Source organism: Haliotis cracherodii, unplaced genomic scaffold, assembly GCF_022045235.1.
Source record: "Haliotis cracherodii isolate W230 unplaced genomic scaffold, xgHalCrac1.p SCAF_12, whole genome shotgun sequence".
In the NCBI taxonomy this organism is placed as follows: Eukaryota; Metazoa; Mollusca; class Gastropoda; order Lepetellida; family Haliotidae; genus Haliotis; species Haliotis cracherodii.
The window spans coordinates 43,589,674-43,610,852 of NW_027266267.1; the positions used below are offsets into that span (position 1 = coordinate 43,589,674).

The following is a 21,179-nucleotide window of genomic DNA, read 5'->3' on the forward strand; positions in this document are numbered from 1 at the left end:
CTTAAATATTTCCTGATCTATTAACATCATGAGTGTCAGTAATCAGCACCCTGCTCTAATAAGCGCCCACGGCGATATTTGCTATTATATTGGCAAGTGAACAATCCCAATAAGCACCCCTTCCAATTGATCAATGTACACAAGACTTATTTATTCGTGTATAATACGCGCTCGTGTCTTATATGCATCCTCAATTATGGGCAATTAAATTCTGGAAAAATATATCTGACATATATAAACAGTTCAGGCAGTCAGCATAAACCATGAAATTTATCATTCAACTCTGTTTTTTCCACCAAATTAATATTCTAATAAGAGCCCCTATTTCTAATTTTGAGAGCGCCCTGGGCGCTTATTACGTCAAATACGGTATATCAAGGCGTGTCAGCTAAATGTGGGAGAATGTTATGCAAGGCTCAGAAATTTAGCACTTGTGTTATCCATGGGTCTGGTGCTGAAAAACCTTGAAACATAACTAGGGCGAACCAGCCATAGACTAAGGATACAAACCAACTGTCATGGGTTTCTGGAGTGCCCAGGTGATGCAATTCTGTACAGGAAATTGTAGCACAGTAGATGATTTGACCACCTGTGTCCCCCCCAGTTAGCCATACACACAATACAATGTCAAAACCTGGAAGAATGCTGGGGACCTATTCTCACTACATGCAAGCCTACGCTGGACCTACTGGAGCATTCGTGATGATCCGGGGTAGAATAGGTCTTCAGCAACCCATGTTTGCGATAAAAGGCGACTATGCTTGTTGTAAGAGGCTAACGGGATCAGGTGGTCAGGTTTGCTGACTTGGTTGGTGCATGTCATCGTATCCCAATTGCATGGATCGATGTTCATGATGTCCATCACTGGACTGTCTGGTCCAGACTCAAGTATATACAGACACACGTCATAGAGCTGGAATATTGGTGAGTTGGGCGTTATATAACAAACAAACAAGCAAACTTACCGCGAGTGCACCGATGCCGCCCCCGCTGGTGCTGCGGATGTAGCGCTGTTCCTTGGTGTTGATGTCCAGCAGCTGGACCAGGTTCCCCGCAATGAAGATCAACGTCCTGGAGTCCAGCATGAACAGGTTGGCACGGCGACGACAGTCGTAGCCAAAGGAATGTCTGTACGAGGGTCAAGGGTCACAACAGATTTGCCATAATATTTAGAACAGTTACCTCCCCTTGGGCGGAAGCGGGGTAACTTTTTCTCATCCAAACTTGATTAGTTTGAAGAAGGATTTTGAATGATAAACAGAATCTATATTGATATCCCATATAAATACTTGTCGATAACAGTTCAATACATTTAAAAGTTATATCAACTTGTGATATATTTGATATCTAAAGTCACACGGGTGAGATCCTCTATAAATTATCTTCTATTTATCGGAGAAAAGGATGTATCACAGCTGGTTTGCAGACTTGAAATACATTTCCCCCAGAAATCAGGTCTGGCTACTTGAAAATCCTACAAGTCATTGTTAAAAGTTGTCAGTCTCAAATTTTACTGAATCAAAACGTGATGATGCATCTCTTTTTCTGTCGATTACTGCGAAATTGCATTAAATTTGTTTATTTTATGCACAAAATACACATTATGGGGATATGTATTGCTAAATGGCAGAAGAAATAAGACTTTATATTTCACACGACCTTCATAGAATTAACCCTCACGGAAGGTGTGACAGACTATTAGTTGCAACTCTGATCACAGAGAGTTCTAAATCTTCACAGTACGGAAGGTAATTGAGTGAGTGAGTGAGTTGGGTTTAACGCCGCTTTTAACAGTACTCCAGTGATATCACAGCATGTCAGCTTAATGTGGGAGGAAAGCCCGAAGTGAAGCAGGTCTCAGACGTTTACCACTTCGGTGAAACCCACGAGCACGGGTATGGTCCTGACAAACCTAGAAACATAATCGGGGCGAACTGTGATTCAAACCCACAATCATTGGTTTCTGGCATGCCCAGGGGACACAACTCTGCACAGCGAATCACCACGCCTTTGACGACTGGTCCACCTGTGCCCCCTACGGAAAGTAAACCTGATGATACACCAACATACATTACAGCCAGAAATCAGTCTATTCTATGATGGAACCTCCGTAGTTTCTCTCACAAGCTACCCACAAAACATGCTTCAGCAATAGTTCCAAGGATACTGTAGAGAGAGCAAGTCCTCCGGCAGACCCGAGTCTTGAGTGACCTTGGCCTTGGAAACCTGTTCCTGGAAGTTGTAGTAGAAATCCTCCGGGATGAGGACCTCGGGCTCAGCTTCCTGCGCATCTACAAACACATACAGAATGGTGAGATACCGGATTCGACGTAATAAGCGCCAATGGCGCTCTCAAAATTAGAAATAGGGGTCTCTTATTAGAATTTAATTTTGGTGAAAAACAACAGAGTTGAAAGATCGTTAATTTCGTGGTTTATGCTGACAGCCTGAAATGTTTACATACAATGGATATACTTTTCCAGAATTTAATTTCCCATAATTAAGGATGCATATAACACATGTATTATACACGAATAAATAAGTCTTGTGTACATTGATCAATCAGAAGGGGTGCTAATTGGGATTGTTCACTAGCCAATATATTAGTGTGGGCTCTTATAAGAGCGGGGTGCTTATTATGTCAAATACGGTAGTTGTACTAGTAATCCAAACCGACTCAGTCTGTTAAATGCAGAATGGCTTAAGTCCGGGAACATGTTCTTAACCTGTCGTTTTTAACACTATGCTGACAAGGACCCTTGACACTGGTCACTGACTGGTGTACTTATCACATATAGAAACATCAGTTTCTTGCCTCAAACTGAGGGACCATTTCAAAGGTTTGATATCGAAAAACAAATTCATCTCTTAACTTTTGAGGAATACCCCAACCCCTACCCATCTAACAAACAAACTTAACTCTGAAAATGAATTCCGGAGTTTAATGGACTCATGTCATTTTTATCCAACATTGAACTTGTGAACTGGTCCCTAATGATAGCTTATTACATTCTTTAGAGATCACAAAGAACATTCATCAAATCCATTTTTGCCTTACAGGTTCCAAAAGAATTATTAACAGGGCATGTTTCATTTTTACATGTAAAGTTTTTTTAGCCATCAGGTCAGAGCAAGGGAAGCACGGAATAAAATATAATATCATAGTCAAACAACATTGGCATCATAATCTCAATAATTCAATCAAATGACCTGTAAAGTTTGAAATTCTCGGTCACATTCCTACCTCCTTCCCCCTCAAGTGCATTCTGGGATTGATTAGCATCCGCTCCCTCTGCATTCTGATTGCTCTCTCCGGCAGCCTCTCCATCTCCAGTTACCTCTCCTGTCTTGGCAGTCTGGTCAGTGGTCTCATCTGATTTTACTTCCTCTTGAGTTACCTCCCCTTCATTAGCTTCCTCACTCTGTTCCTGGGGCTTGTCCCCGGACCTATCCCCGGACTCTGCACCGGACCCATCCCCAGTCTGCTCCGGTGGCTTTTCAGTCGATTGCTCATCCAGCTGACCCTTCTCCTTGGCATCTTCCTGGCCGTCTTGTTGTGGAGCTTCAGCAGGTGCTTCTCCTTCAGCCTGGGCAGGACTTCCTTCAGCCTCTTGCAGCGTTCCAGCATTGTCAGCAGCTTCCTCTGTTGTTTCTTTCTGATCTTCACCAGTGGTTTCTTTCTGATCCCCAGATGCTATTTCTTTCTGGCCATCAGCAGCGGTTTCCGTCTTGGGGTCATCCTGACTCTCTGCCTCGGCTTCCTGTTTGGACTCTGGATCCTGAGCAGCTGCTGACTCTTCCGACTTCTCTTGGGCTGGTTCCGGAGCCCCTTCTTCCTGTTTATCCTCACTTTGTTCTGCCTGTTCAGGGCCTGTCTCGTTGACGTTCACAGTACCCTCATCTGTGGTGGCTCCACCTGAAGACACAAGCATGCAGGTTATACAATACAGCGACACTCTGTGCCGCAAGGTGAAGGAGGTGGCTCCACCTGAAGACACAAGCATGCAGGTTATACAATACAGCTACACTCTGTGCCGCAAGGTGATGAGGTGGCTCCACCTGAAGACACAAGCATGCAGGTTATACAATACAGCGACACTCTGTGCCGCAAGGTGAAGGAGGTGGCTCCACCTGAAGACACAAGCATGCAGGTTATACAATACAGCTACACTCTGTGCCGCAAGGTGATGAGGTGGCTCCACCTGAAGACACAAGCATGCAGGTTATACAATACAGCTACACTCTGTGCCGCAAGGTGAAGGAGGTGGCTCCACCTGAAGACACAAGCATGCAGGTTATACAATACAGCGACACTCTGTGCCGCAAGGTGAAGGAGGTGGCTCCACCTGAAGACACAAGCATGCAGGTTATACAATACAGCGACACTCTGTGCCGCAAGGTGAAGGAGGTGGCTCCACCTGAAGACACAAGCATGCAGGTTATACAATACAGCGACACTCTGTGCCGCAAGGTGAAGGAGGATGTCCATCATTGTTCCTGTGGGCTAGATCACTGTGCTTGGTCACAGTATTTTCGTTGCTTTTTTTAAAAATTTCTTGTTCCCAGAGTTGTAGAGTAATACAGTATTCCGTCAAAAAAAATTTCGGATTGCAATAAAATGACACCATACACTCCTTGAAAATGTAAATGTTTGGAAACAGTGTCACATTTCAAACCAAAAAGGTTGCAACACACAATCAGACTCAAACATAGCATGTATCAACAGAGAGCTAAGAATCAAATGCTGAGAATAAAAGTGACCATTTTTTGTTAAAGTTATTTTTGTAATCTTTTTTAATATCAATAAATTTGACGACTGAATATATGTTTTAAGTTGTTTTATAAGTATATCTATTTTCAGTTTGATTCCTTTCATTCATCATTCAGGAATATGCCTTTTTTCCGATAAAAATATATGATTGATTAAAGTATTAGTGTAGTTAGAGCCAATCTAAATAAGATATTTTGTTAATTTAATTTTTTGTAATTATTAAGCCAAAGTTCAAGATCATTCCAAAATTAGTAAAATCTAAATATTTTTTACATTTGTATACTTATCCTGCATTACTCCGTATTGCATTTACTGCTGTCTTTGACAGAGTGACGAACTGTGTGAGATCCAGCTGCTGAAGAAAGTTGTCCCAACCAGCTCAGGAGGCAGCGCCCTCTCACAGTCGGCACGTGACCCGGAAGTCATGACGTCACACAAAAACACATAACTGCTTTAAACATAACATCTGAAACTTCGTGGGGAGGTAGCGTAGCGAAAGGGAGGGCACTTAGACTTCGTAGTGCAGGATAAGTATACAAATGTAAAAAATATTTAGATTTTACTAAATTTTTTAACTTATCCTGCATTACTCCGTATTGCATCTTTATCAGACGGCATGGCCGGTGGGCATACCTGCAGATGTGAACCATATTAAACCCTCGTCAAGGTCCGATGAATCCGCACCGCATACAAGTGATGACCGGAACATCTACGACCATTCCTGTCTTCAGGAAACAAGAGTCGATGCAAAAACGAAACGCCCGAATAGGTAACCGAAATACAATGAGGCGTGTTGCCAAAATATATAACTTACCGAAGAGCGAAAGCGAAACGCAGTAGAGCCCTCTAATCTGAGGCGATAAACACCAGAGAGTTCGACGGGCCCCGCTCGGGGAATCGAAGAATCAGCGGCGTCGGCGGCAAAATCTACGACCAATCCCAAGAGCGAATGCGAAACGCAGGATAGCCCTCTAGGCTGGAGGCAAGGAACACCGGTGAGGTCGACGGGCACCGCTCAGGTATCAGAGAAGCAGCGGCGTTGGCGTCGGCGCCGGTGTCCACATCTACTACCATTCCTGTCGTCAGGAAACGAGAGTTGATGCAAAAAGTAAAACCCGGATAGGTGACAGCAATAGAATGAGTCGGGTAACCCAAAACTAAAACTGACCTAAGAGCGAATGCGGAACGCAAGAGATCCGTCTCGTCTGGGGTGATAAACACCAGAGAGGTCGACGGTCCCGCTCAGGGTATCGGAGAATCAGTGGCGTCGGAGATAGATGACCTGTTGGGCTACAACCAGGGACCAAAACTGTGAACGCCGGCGACAACTTTCAAGGCTACATCACGGAAGTAGTGGTTGGTGAAGGCGGTGTCCGATCGCCACGAACAGGCTTCCCTGAACGACTGGATGGAACAGTATACCGTGAAGAACCAGTGTAAATACGATCGCCCTGATCTCATTTTATTTCAGGTGATAGCCTTTGGGGGGAGGGTCCAATCCGGCGGCTCATAAGCTTTAAGGATGACCGTCCGGAGCCACAGGGAAAAGTATTCCGGCTGACCAACGACTGCGACGAAGGGGAGACCGGCAGAAAAAGGTGTTTCCTAGACTTGCGGCAGTCTTTAGATCGTAGAATAACCTTCAGTGCCCTTACTGGGCATAATGACGCTCATCCTCATCCTCGGCACCCACACTGGACGAGGGGGGAGGGGACAAGGAATGATCTATCAGGCTGTCCTGGGAGTTGAGTCTTTACGCTGACGTCCCAGTACGGTCCATGATGAACGGCGCCCTGGGTACCGCATTCGAACCGGGCACGGGAGACGTCGAGGGCGTGCTGTACATGGACTCGAGCGGCAGTAGTCAAAACCAGTAGAAACACCCGTCTTCTACTTAAGGTCGTAGAAGGAAGTCGAGGGGAGTGGTTCGAAGGGCGTTGAAGACCACATTCAGATCCAACGCAGGCGGTCCGAACTTGGCCTTCAGGTCTTCAAGACTGAACGAGCGCAGCCAGGCCCGTAGGTCGGGAATTTTCGTCTTTCTCCGATCGTCCGGGATGGCCAGAACGGAGTAGATGGCGACCAGGTGTGTGGGGGTGGTAAGCCCTTCAACCGACGGGTGCTACGCAAGTACAGAAGGAACTGAACCAGGATCTGCGGTGACGCTGTCATCGGATCCTGGTGTTTGTCAGAACAAAATGCCTGGAACAAGCATCATTTATCAGCATACAGTCCCCCTGTAGATGGACGGTGGGCTGAAGCAATAGCCTTGGTCGCTCAAGCCGAATAGCCCTTGGCTTTCTGCAGGTGTGTCAGGCGTGCAGACGATAACATGCGGGTATGAGGGTGTGGCAACAGACCGTGTGGATGGAGCAGAAGGTTGTCTCTGGGTATGTTTCGGAGGTCGATAACCCAACTTCTGGCTGACCAATAAGGCGAGACCAAAGTCAATGGCAGGGGTCGAGTGGCCTGGATCTCTGAAGAACCAAGGGAGGGAGAACCGGAGTCGGAAAAGCGTACACGCGTAATCCTTCTCAGGAACGATGGAAGGCTTCGACTGCCACAGCGGTCGTATCCGGCACAGGTGGAATGGAAGACGACAGCTGGCCACATTCAGATATGAGGCAAACAGATCTAGGGTTGGGGTGTCGACCGTTTGACATATTCTGGCCCGAGGCGCCGGAGAGCGTGAGGCGTCGGAGAGCTTGAGGCGCCTGGAACGCCGAAGATGGTGATTCTCGGGGGCGCCGGTCGAGTTTGTAGCGCCGGGAGAGGGGCGAGTACTCTGGGTCCGCAAACACCACACTACGGTGACGTCGTCAGTGGACACGATCAACAGGGCGTGACCGAGAAAGCACTGTCAGCAAGCGACGTCCTGGATAAGCCTTTATCTCGAGGCTGTTGCTGTGCCAATGGTGTTGATCTCTGGATCACAGGTGGTCACAATGTGGGCTGGTGTGGGCCACTAGCCACTGACAAGGTGGCAGGGGTGGTAGTCAGCAACAGGGGTCTGCGATTGCGTACCGTCGGTACGATTCGGAAAAAGGTGTGATCGCCTGCGAGCCAACCTCAAGTAGACGAAGTAAACCAGCTTCACAATCGACCGCCGGGGCATCGACGTAACCGGGTAGTAGGAAGTCGAGGCAATATGGCCATTGCACGAAGTAATGAGATCGTTTTCATCCCTGAAGCGGCGTATAAGTACTCCTGTTCTTATATCGAGGTGACGATGGAGGACGACAACACGATACGAGGCAGGTATGCAACAGGGGTCAGTGGGACGGCCGAGGGACTTTAAGTATCAAATCGACACTGTGTCCGGTAGTCAAGGCGGAAGATAGGAAGGTGTCGTAGTCGAAAAGATCAAACCGGACGAAGGAAGGCGATCTTTTCCATCCCTTGAACGCCTATAGGCGCTATCGTTCTTACAGCGAAGGGTTGATGAAACAAGGTTCCTCGTGACAGCCGTGTTGGTAGAGGAGGTCTATTGTTTCCAACATCCGTGCATGGATGGACTGCGACAGGCGCCTGGTTGAGTGGTAGCACCAAGCGTACAGGTAGACATGGAAACCAATCTGTAGAAATACATGGCACCCCTTGCCATGGTAAGTTGACCTAATTCCGGTCGGAGTTGTTGACAGTCCGAGTACTTGACACGTGACATGTAAATCACACTGCGCAGTAGCCGAGAAAACCGCCTTGGAGTCGGAACTGAGGTGCAAACTCCACACACAGACAATCCTCAATGAACTGCGTGAGAGACGATCAAGTGGTGTACCCGAGTTTTGCGATAAAACACGGAACCCCATGGGCGTCGTGGAAAACCCGGTGAGCGCCGAGGAAGAGTCTCTTTCAGGAATGCTGGCGCTAGGGTAGGGTAGAACAGCGTTGGTGTCGGCGATGTCGACGAAGTAAACTCTTTGTAAGTGGATGTCGTCGTCGAATCTGATACAGACGCTGTTCACATGACGCTCTGTTTCGATGGAAACCCGCAGGTCATCTCTCCGGAATCATAGCGCTTTAAACGACGGGATTATGGATAACGTCTCAGTGGGCAAGTTGAATCAGACCAACTGTCTATTGGTTGAAAAGATTCCACCCAGGAAGTAGAACGATAGTCACGATCCCGAAGACCGACGGGAGAGTAGCGACAGCAGCGGCGACAGTTGTTTCACCATGCTTCTCCGTGTGACGAGTTATGAGACGGCAGCAAGAGAAGAGGGCAGCAAGAGAAGAGGGCAGGGGCGCCGGGGAGGCGATTGCCGATGGTGCCCCTTAAGCCGCAGTAGAAGATCGGATAGTCGGCTCGTTGATCTGAGCTTGATAAAGCTTGTTGATCTGGGCGCCGGAGGTCATCTTAGGCGCCGGATATATCATAGGCGCTTCTTCCGTAACTCTTGAGGCGCCGGAGTAGTCAGAGGCGCCAGAGACATTAGAGGCGTCGAAGATCATGAGATTAAAGACCTTAGAGGCGCCGGGAGCGCCGAAGACATCAGAGGATGCGGAGGCGCCGGAGCGCGGAGACATCAGAGGCGCCGGGAATGCACGAGGCGCCGAGACATCAGAGGCGCCGGAGGCGCCGGAGGCGCCGGAGGCGCCGGGAGCGCCGGGAGCGCCGGAGGCGCCGAGACATCAGAGGCGCCGGGAGCGCACGAGGCGCCGGGAGCGCCGGGACATCAGAGGCGCCGGAGGCGCCGGAGGCGCCGAGACATCAGAGGCGCCGGGAGCGCACGAGGCGCCGGGACATCAGAGGCGCCGGAGGCGCCGGGAGCGCACGAGGCGCCGAGACATCAGAGGCGCCGGGAGCGCACGAGGCGCCGAGACATCAGAGGCGCCGGGAGCGCCGGGACATCGGAGGCGCCGGAAGGCGCCGGGAAGCGCCGGGAGCGCCGGGACATCGGAGGCGCCGGAAGGCGCCGGGAAGCGCCGGGAGCGCCGGGAGCGCCGGAGGCGCCGGGAGCGCACGAGGCGCCGAGACATCAGAGGCGCCGGAGGCGCCGGGAGCGCCGGGACATCGGAGGCGCCGGGAGCGCCGGGAGCGCCGGGAGCGCCGGAGGCGCCGGGAGCGCACGAGGCGCCGAGACATCAGAGGCGCCGGAGGCGCCGGGAGCGCCGGGAGCGCCGGGACATCGGAGGCGCCGGGAGGCGCCGGGAGGCGCCGGGAGCGCCGGGAGCGCCGGGACATCAGAGGCGCCGGGGGCGCCGGAGACATCAGCGTTGATGTGGTGGTGTTGGAGACCGTGAACGGTCGTATGTCGTGCCAGGGGAGGCAGACTCTACGTTGGGAGCGCTGGAGCCGCCGGTGGAGTAGGAGACCGTGAACGGTCGTATGTCGTGCCATGGGAGGCAGACTCTACGTTGGGAGCCGCCGTTGGTGCTGGGAGCACTTGCGAAGCTCCGCTCAGCGCTACTGCCGTCAACGTAGGTGGGGGTCGACGAGCACGTTGAGCCAGGTGTGTCCTGGATACTCGCATGAGCTGAAGGATCACAGCGACGAATGACTGCAACATCGGCACTGCCTTGTGAAAGTACAGGGCGTCGTACAATCACGGCAGAAAGGGGCGGCCCCGACCAGATTTGTTCCCGCGGCAACAAGTGCAGCGAGGCAGAAAATCTGGAATTTAAGCAAAACATAACTATGTGGCAAAGCCACAAAGTGCGGGAAGCATAATGTGATTCAGAAACTTTGTATTTCAATGAAGTTTATGAGATCAAACAATGACGCTAAAAGGTAGCGAAAAAGCATAGCTTTAAGCAAACACATAACCATGTGGCCAATCACAAAGTATGGGAAGCATAATGTGATTCAGAAACTTTGTATTTCAATGAAGTTTATGAGATCAAACAATGACGCTAAAAGGTAGCGAAAAGCATAGCTTTAAGCAAACACATAACCATGTGCAAACACGTAACCATGTGGCAAAACCACAGAGTACGGGAGACATAATGTAACTCAAAAACTTCGTATTATATTGAAGTTTATGAGAAGAAACAATTACGCTGAGAGGTAGCGAAAAGGCAAGGCTTTAAGCACACCAAAACAACATACATAAATGTAATGTATTACCCAAGCCAAAGAGAGAATTCAAAACGCAGAACACGACATTACGTGGCCACGTGGTGAATGGCCAAAATGGCGGGAAAGAAAACAAAATGGCGGGAACAACATTGCGCCCGTAAATTACTGTGACGTGAGCCACAGACGAGCGATAAACGTTACAATTTACGAATGGGAAGACCCTAAGGTCACGGCCCATAACAGGTAACAATGTAGCAGCATATAATGAATGTAGAAACACGCAAAATATAAAAAACAAATAATAAGCTTTAATTTCCACAAGGGATACACAGTACGTCCGTCCGTGGAGGTGACAAAGCAGTTATGTGTTTTTGTGTGACGTCATGACTTCCGGGTCACGTGCCGACTGTGAGAGGGCGCTGCCTCCTGAGCTGGTTGGGACAACTTTCTTCAGCAGCTGGATCTCACACAGTTCGTCACTCTGTCAAAGACAGCAGTAAATGCAATACGGAGTAATGCAGGATAAGTTAAAAAATTGGTTTAGTTTCATTACATTCCCAAAAGACATGTCCTCATCGCTGATGTCCTCATTGATGTGGAGGGGCTGTACAGAACACTTATCTCCAGGGTTAGAAATTAACACCTGCATATGTATAATAAGAATGTCAAAGAGCTTGTGAACATAGCAAGCTACTAGATTTTACTTTTCGAGTTGCAAGGTGTTTGTGAATTACACTTGTGAAATACTGAAATCTTGTCATATAGATTGGTGTAATGGATGAAAGCGACTATAAACTATATACAGAGAAAGAGTGGATCTTAAATTACTAGAACATAAATCCAGCAGCAGAGAACACAAACTAGGTGTGTATGTTACAAACATGCTAGTGTTAGGGTGGTGAAAGTAGCGATGAAGGGGCCGTTCTAAGAGAGGGCACTACAGATTAGGGCAGGGACGAGTCCAAATGTACTACCCAGGTACCCACCCCTCTATTACCCGACCCTAACCGCGTACCCACTATAGGCCTCAAGAGACAGGTATTTTGAGATTGGGAATTTTTTTAGCATAGCCCTGGCAAAACGTATTTAGATTCATGTACGAATGGTGTTAGTTGGAAAGAAATGCAAACATTGGTGATTTGTAGTATACCCATAGAGTTTTAGATCATTTTTGTCATTAAACAATATATAACATGATTAACCATGGGTACCCGGCTCCTACTCAGTGCCCACCCGACCCGGGGACCCGAGTTACCCATCCTAGCCCTACTACAGTATGCACCCCAGGGACCTATATACTGAATGTACCCAAGTTTAGCAATGTAGCGAGCTAGTGCCAGGACATGTCCACTCCGCAAAGCATGAAAATCGGTTTTCTGCTTAAATTTCCTGACCAGTTTCACACATTGTGGAATGGACATGTTCATGCCAAACAAACGTAATCCTGCTAAGGTACATTTGTTGATTCTGACATTGAACTGTGTTTTCCAATATTGATTCCAGTCATTTCAGTATAGAGAAAGGCATCTACAAGCATATATATGATATACGGTGGTACCTAGAAGACAGGCAAGGCAATATCATGATATTCTAACACAAGCATATACATGATATACAGTGGTACCTAGAAGACAGGCTGGGCTATATAATGATATTCTAACACAAGCATATACATGATATACGGTGGTACCTAGAAGAAAGGCTAGGCTATATAATGATATTCTACCACAAGCATATACATGATATACGGTGGTACCTAGAAGACAGGCTAGGCAATATCATGATATTCTACCACAAGCATATACATGATATACGGTGGTACCTAGAAGACAGGCTAGGCTATATAATGATATTCTACCACAAGCATATACATGATATACGGTGGTACCTAGAAGACAGGCGAGGCAATATCATGATATTCTACCACAAGCATATACATGATATACACTGGTACCTAGAAGACAGGCGAGGCTATATAATGATATTCTACCACAAGCATATACATGATATACACTGGTACCTAGAAGACAGGCTAGGCTATAATGATATTCTACAGCAAGCATTTACATGATATAAGGTGGTACCCAGAAGACAGGCTAGGCTATATAATGATATTCTACCACAAGCATATACATGTTGGTTGTACCTAGAAAACAGGCTAGGCTATATAATGATGCTATCACCTGCTTGTGTCCCGGACCCACTCGGTGGTCGACTCGTATTGGCACCTTGGTCAGACACTAGGTAAATAATATATAGAATAGTCTTTTTACATTTAACAGGTAAAACAGGACATTTTTACAGCTTCTGAATCTCAATTAAAAAAAATCATGTTGAGGGTATAAGGAAAAATTCAAATTTGAACTAATAATAACAAATCTGAATTTTTATAATTATTAATATGAACATATAGAGAATTTTATCTTCATACCTTTTGTTTGTTTGTTTGTTGTTTAACGCTGCACTCAGCAATATTCCAGCTATATGACGGCAGTCTGTACAAAATTGAGTCTGGACCAGACAATCCATTGATTGATATCATGAGCAGGGATCCACGCAATTGGTATACGATGACATGCATCAACCAAGTCAGCGAATCTGACAACCCGATCCCGTTAGTCGCCTCTTACAACAAGCAGAGTAGCCTTTCACGGCAAGCATGGTAATGGGTATCTTCATACCTTCAACAGGGGCATCGTCAGTCTCTTGAGTTGTCTCCCCTTGGCTAGGTTCTGAAAATACAGAAATACATTACATATATGCCTCTATTTAAATCCCTAACACACGTGATGCTTTGTTATCAGTGTTAGTGATGAATCAGACACAGAGGGAACAGGAGAACAATTCAACAATTATCCCTAAACTAAAACACACAGTATACGTGATGGCCCCTTTCACAACAGTTAACAGATGATGTATTACAATCACAACATGATGGATTCATAAGACAGTTAAGATGATGTTTCTACTGGTGCTCTCACATTGAATAACACTGTTATATGTTACAGCAGCACATGACTATACACGTATATATGACTGGGTTAGAGTGACACACACAGCTATATATGGATTAATCAGACAATTAAGATGATGTTTCTACTGGTGCTCTCACATTGAATAACACTGTTATATGTTACAGCAGCACATGACTATACAAGTATATATCTGACTGGGTTAGAGTGACACACACAGCTATATAGGGATTAATCCTACAGCATCTTCCCAAGGCAAGGGCGTTAACTGACAATAAAAGTCCAGTTTCCACCCTTGCCGAACTAGGCTGGAATTCCCAGGCTTGATCATAGCGCCACCAGTGACTATTAAGAGTTATGTCCCTTCTAAGCCTCTCCTATTGACCAATCAGATTCCACTTCTCGTATCACTTGCATTTGCTTCAAACAAAATGGTGGCACCTTGGTAAGACGATCTGATCGATAATCAAGATCTATATTGTAATAAAACGGGTCTTACCCCGCGAAGTGCATCAAATAACTTGAGCACTTAGATTAAAAACATGAAAAGATTTGCAAAATATCTGTCAACACCCGTTTTGCAGTACACATGATTTTTATGCAAATCCTGCAGTCAACCGAAATCTGCACTTTGAAATCTATGTTCTTTGCGAACAGGATGTCAAGTTTGTCACACAATTTTGATTGGACTATGCATTTACTCATTAGTCCAGCCAAAATGTAACTCCGGAATTCCAGCCTAGATCAGCAAGGGTGGAAACTGGATTTTTATAGTCAGTAAACTTCCTTGCCATTGGGAAGAGGATCCTGCAGTTGAGATGTTTCTAATGTTGCTCTGAGTTACAGCAGTACATGGATATATGAGTATAAATATGACCGGGATGGACGTGACACAGCTACATGTGGAATAATCCTACAGTTAAGATTATTTATCATCCAAAACAGGCTTCCACAGGAGATATCTCCTCAATAACACTACAATGAAATTGCATCACAATGCTTTGCAGAAAATTTGGACATCATTGGTTACCATGATGTCATAATCAAATGACATCACTAATCTCTGCCATTGGAGCTGGCCAACAGTGCGTCAAGACACACGTTTTTAATCAAGGTGCTCACGTGATTTGATGCACTTCGGGAGATAAGACCACTTTATGACAATATAGATCTTGATTATCGATCATATCATTCTGACTGGGCACATCATTTTGTTTGAAGCAAAGGCAAGAGATATGAGCTGTGGAATCTGATTGGTTAATAGGAGGGACATAGAAGGGACATAACTCATAATAGCCACTGGTGGTGCTACTATCGAGCCTGGAAATTCCAGCGTCGTTCCACAAGGGTGGAAACAGGACTTTTATAGTCTGTTAACTGCCTTGCCTCAGGAGGAAGCAGCATTCCAAGATGATATGAGTCTATATGACTATGTAAGACAGTACACAGCTATATATATGGATTACTGGTGCAACAATGTAGGAGTTAGAAACATACATGAGTCATTTTTTCACAGTAGTCAGTAAATCCATATCCGACTGAAAATTTAGAAAAACTTTTTATACATCTGAACGATTTTATTGGTTGCAAAAGATGGTGACTCATTAAGACAACAAAATAAAAGCACTTTATTAAAGTTATTCACTTTTCAAATATTTATTTAGTGATGAAACAGACCAAAAATGTCTTTAGTGTTTGTGCTTTTCAACTAGTTCCTCTAACACAATATTTAATTTTCTTTTATTACCAAGTCACACACTTAAGACCCACAATCCATTTCCAAAATATGTGTTCCTAGTAAAAATAGTTGTATGATGATATTGCCTACTGCATATAATTGTAAGAAATTATTGCCAAATACAGAGCTCCGGAGAAGCTGCGTATCTGCGTAAAATAGAAATACAGAAATGCAGAAATACACAGTAAAATAAAACCCAAGGGTATCAAATACGCAACAAACATTACAGACACGCTACAAAAATAAAACTTGTGCGTATCATCAAAATATTGTGAAGTAACCCTATGTATTCGATTAGCAAATCAGCAACTTATTTTGAAATTATAAATGGGCATTCCATCAACCTTGCCAAACGATGACAGTTACATCAGGATCATTTGCCATCACACTTTCTTGTGGAAGTATCGTGGTATTTTGGAGTATAAAGCTCTCGAAACCACACGACACCAGTTTGTAGGGACTAGATGTATAGTGTTTTTAAATATTCAACTTAAATACCCAAATGTGTAAAAACTAACAGAAATTTGAATACCCAGATAGAATAACTGATACCCAATGATTTTAAAATGCATAGGTAAAATACCCACAACACCAAAAGCTTATCTGGAGCTCTGCAAGTGTAATAACAAGACGATGATATTGCCTATATTGCATTGTAAAGAAACCTGCAGTTCTTTCTGCCAATCCTGTACATCTACATTGTTACACCGTAACAAGAATATCTAAAACATTAGTACATTGAAGTACTGAACCATATTAAAAAAATACAAACATAGATAAAATTGTGCTTCTAAAAGCAAAGGGTATATGTTCTCTCGCTAGGTGTCTGTTCCAATTCTGATTTCCAGGTACCTGCACTTGAACTTTTTGAAAATTCTGCCTCAGGTTGCAATACCTTATTTGATTTACTGATTTTGCATAATATTGGATGTTCAAGAGAAACGGAAATTACGGCATGAGCCTATTACAAAACTAACAACCAGTTAACGTTTATTGTTTCAAAATTAAGATTTGACTATTACAGTCTGTGGCATATTATTTGAATCTACGAGCCCAAACTTGTCCCTTCATATCATTTACTGTAGATGTATGATAATGGCTGGACTCAAGATTCCAAACTACAGTCAAGTCCCGTTATTCCGACATTGTTGGTTGCATATGATTATGTCGGATTAACGAGTATGTCAGATAAACGAAATTAGGTAGTATAAACGTTCGTGATCGAAAATTGGACAACTACACGATAGATAACACATAGGAAAAAGAAAAATGAAATATTCGTATTGTTGTGTTACATTGTCAGCGGAATATGTTTTCTGATCATCCAACCACTAAAATTTAACACAAAACTACTGTTACAGTCTGTATGACTGATTCAAAATTGACTGATTACTTTCTCTGGGCTAATGTCAACTTCCTGTAAGTAATTTCATTGGTCGGTCAAAGTACGCGAAAGGTTGTTCTGACGTGACCTGTAATGGGATGTCCTCAGTGATAGCGAGAACTTGTATCCGAGTAAAATGAGATTGAGGTAATCTAGGCATGTGATTAATCCTGTTTTGTTTTTTTAAAGCAGTAATTGTTAATTGTTAAGCAAGTTTATCTCTGCAGCCGTTGAAATACGCAGCTGATCGCCGACTCGTCTCGCATCAAAACACGGGGCTGTGTACTCGCGGGCAGATGACCACTGAGTACGCTGATCACTGTGTCGGATTAACAAGACTGATTAATGAGTGATTTCAGCAATTCGTTGCAAATTAGGTGTGTCAGAGTCGGAGTGCGAGACTGCCGGATTAACGGGTCTAAATAGCACTGATTTAATCGGTTCCCATCATTTGTGCCGGATAAAGCCGATTAACGATTAACGATTGTCGGATTAACGAGACTTGACTATAGTGGCTGAAGTCACAGACTGTTATTGAAACCATAGGTTGATATTTTAAAATTGTATCAAGACAGAAACTCAGTGAGAGAGAGCAATGTGATTAGACAAAGGGAATCATAACCATGTTATGCGTACAGGTTAGTACATAGGAATGAGAAAAGTGAAGAAACCATACCGTTATACAGGAGAGGATTATCATAGGATTAACCATGCAAATCACCAACACACACATCAAACAATCATCACAAAGAAGCCGTAACCAACATACAAAAGAGGATTATTATAATTATTCATGCAAATCATGAACATATCACTGATTGAGGTTCAAAATTGCTGGGGGTAGCCAGAATCGTGGAGACAGAGTGAGGGTGGATCACACGCTATATACCTAACGACCGAGGCTCAGCTGGAGGGTGACTATTATCTACAGCTTTCCCTGTCCCATAGTCTTCAGCTACAGCTGCTGTGTCTACAGCTGCCATGCCACCTTGCATGACCTCCGACTGACTTGATTCCTGGTCAGCAGTTTTAGCTCTACTTGCTCCAGCTGCAGATATGTCTGTGTCTTCATCATCCTTAGGCATGGCTACTTCAGTGTCAACTGGCTTGTCTGTTTCCTTATCAACTGTTAGATCTGGTACCGAATTCAGATCTGTATCACTTTTGTCATTGTTTCCAGTGGCAAGGCCTGATTTGTCTACACTTCCCGTGACCCCAGGTTGACTGGGGGACTGTGTGGGTTCCCTCTGCTTCAGGCTGGAACCACCAGCATCTGCATCTTCTTCAGCTGCATCAACATCTCCATCTCTAGACTTCTTCATCTCAACATCAGCATCAACTTTCAGTTCCTCCTGAGACGTCCCTGTCTCAATATCAACCTTACCACCATCCATTGCTCCATCAGTGTCAGCCTCCCCAGCACCAGGAGTTTCTCTGCCCAGGTCAGCATCAGCTGGGGCATCATGCCCATGCTTCAGCTTGTATCTCCTCAACGCTTCCTCCTTAAGATGGAGGGTGGCCTCCTTCAGATTACGTGACTTCCTCCCCACATCAGGGGTGGACCTAGACTCATCGGGGGTAGCTGAAGTGGGTCATTAATACACTCAAGAATACAGTCTTGCAATAGTATCATATTACTAAAACTAAAGTCAAAATTCTAGAAAAGCATGTTAACTAGATTGTAATTAATCATATTAATATTAATGATAGAATAAATTGATAGACTTGAATTAAATAGCAATGAGAAAGTATGAGATTCTAATAACAAGCGTCATCAGAAAATGACAAATTCCCCCAGCCACCACAAATTCGAAAGAACAAATTATCTGACTGTTACTTTAAGTCCAACTTGATGAGAGAATTTCTATCTGATCTGTCAGTCTGTATACAAGAGTGGTTATTGAGCTATCAAAACAATAGCATGGAATTGGGAAGTTTGAGGGGAGGGGGGTGGCATTTCATACACATCAAAATATAACAAAAACAAATCAAGACAACAATCTGATGCATTACAGAAGGCAACAGTATCCCCATCTTGTGAGATGGTGTATATGTTATCAAGGTATTCGTGCGCATAGTTGTGCATCACCATAATAATAATGTAATTCACTGCATCCAGAAAAATGTATTCCTACCAACAGTATACTGCAAAAAATGTTTAATGGCAACACCCCCTATAGTGTAATGTCCAGCTGTCTGATTACTTTAATGCCCAACACCATGACTTGATAAGCTGATATGCATGACAACAGTCTGTCCACATGACAGTCAGGGAGCAGTAGGGATAGGGCGAGTCCAAATTTACTACGCGGTGCCCCCCCCCCCCCCCCCCCCCCCTTCCCCTAATCGGGTACCCGCTGTATGCCTCAAGAGACAAAATGTCCGACTGAGAATTGGTTGAACAGGGCTCTGACAAAACGTATTTGGCTACACTACCCTACTGGGGAGGTCTGGTAGCCTGGTGGTTAAAGCGTCCGCTCATCACGGCGAAGACCCAGGTTCGATTCCCTCATGGGTAAAATGTGTGAAGCCCATTTCTGGTGTCCCCCGTTGTGATATTGCTGGAATATTGCTAAAAGCGGCATAAAGCCATACTCACTCACTACCCTAAACTATCAAACGATCTGGTCATGCATACACTGAAGTTGTCGGAAGCTTTGTCTTAATTTAAACATATAAAAGTTAGAAGCTATGCTTGCATTGTCAGAAAGAAATGCCAATATAAGCGACTTGTAGTGTAACCATGGAGTTCTGGATAATTTTTGTCAAAAGACAATATATTGCGTGACTAACCACGGGTCTGGGTAGTCATGTGGGTACCCAGATCCTACTCTGTGCCCACCTGGCCTGAGTACCCGAGTTACCTGTCCCATGCCCAGGTAGGGACATCCAACAGGTACTTGGCACCCCACTAGTTTGTATCAGGTCACATCAAAGTACTTTATATATGTTACCTGCTTGCTCTACACACCAGATGCATCATAGTTTTTTGAGGAAGCATATCCTTCACGGAATATATGAAATGTCGGAAACAATTTGTAAATGTTGGTCATGTAAGAGCAGTGTCCACCTTTCCTTGCTCACTACTTCTTTTTTCACTAGGGAACTGGCAACTCTGGCAGACCCTTTGTTGACTGGTGAAATACATTTTATGATATTTTCAAACAACATCAGGACAGAATTGTCAAAAACAACAGCTGCTCGAACCTGCCACTAGATATTGTACGACTATATGTATGTGAGATTCACTGACAATCACTGGTCTATTGACGTTCTACAAATGTCAATATTCAAACTGCAGAAACTAAATTTAGCAGTGTTGGAAATTAAGAGCATGAAAGTCAAGGGGAGCTTGCCATAACTGTAATGTTAAAAGGGATAAATGATAGATAATCGTTTAACATAACAATTTGTTTTCTAATGGTATCTGATTTTAAATACGATAATTTCAAAGCACGAGTTTGGCATGGACAGGTGTTTGTGTGTGATCGAAAATAGAACAATAACAATCATGGAATAGATTTGGTCGCGTACTCTGCAACAAACAGCCCGAACACCAGCTGATTACCACCATTATCTGCAACCTAAACCACAGAAACACAATTTACAGTGAATAAGTTATCTAAAATTTACCATTTTTGGTTACTCCTGTAGGAGTAGCTTGTTCTTCCTCGCCGTCCATTGCGATGTGATGTGCGTTGCTAAGGGACTATCGCGCATGTCAGTGTGCAGGGGAGGCAACACCGATGATTCGGGGCAGTGAACATACATGGATACCACTATAAAATAAACAGCGCACATATCGAACAATGGTTTTTTTTCAATATTTATATCAGCGTTTTACTTGCATTTCTGCTGTATGGGGCAATGTTTCACATACATCTAAACTGTATGGGGGAATGTTTCACATACATTTCTATCTTATGGGGAGATGTTTCACATTCATTTCTTATGTATGGGGTAATGATTCGCAGGTATTTCTACTGTTTGTGGGCGATGTTTCACATACATTTCTACTGTTTGTGGGCGATGTTTCACATACATTTCTACTGTTTGTGGGCGATGTTTCACTTTCATTTCTACTGTTTGTGGGCGATGTTTCACTTACATTTCTACTGTTTGGGGGCGATGTTTCACTTACATTTCTACTGTTTGGGGGCGATGTTTCACATAATTTCTATCGTATGGGGGTCAATGTTTCACATACATTTCTACTGTAGGGGGCGATGTTTCACATACATTTCTACTGTAGGAGATGATGTTTCACATTTATTCCTACTGTAGGATGCGATGTT

At 44.7% G+C, this 21,179-nt stretch overlaps 1 protein-coding gene across 1 annotated transcript in view; it reads right to left on the bottom strand.

Moving 5' to 3' along the window:
- Positions 1–20,600, bottom strand: part of LOC139458445 (cilia- and flagella-associated protein 44-like) — a 65,243-nt gene extending 44,643 nt beyond the window's left edge. The window contains exons 1-6 of the mRNA XM_071239880.1: positions 20,518–20,600; positions 13,472–13,522; positions 12,974–13,030; positions 3,245–3,916; positions 2,168–2,291; positions 966–1,128 (exon numbers count right to left, since the gene is read on the bottom strand). Of these exons, the coding sequence (XP_071095981.1) occupies positions 966–1,128; positions 2,168–2,291; positions 3,245–3,916; positions 12,974–13,030; positions 13,472–13,522; positions 20,518–20,566 (1,116 nt within the window). The 5' untranslated portion in view covers positions 20,567–20,600. The remainder of the gene's footprint in view (positions 1–965; positions 1,129–2,167; positions 2,292–3,244; positions 3,917–12,973; positions 13,031–13,471; positions 13,523–20,517) is intronic.
- Positions 20,601–21,179: the final 579 nt, after the last annotated feature.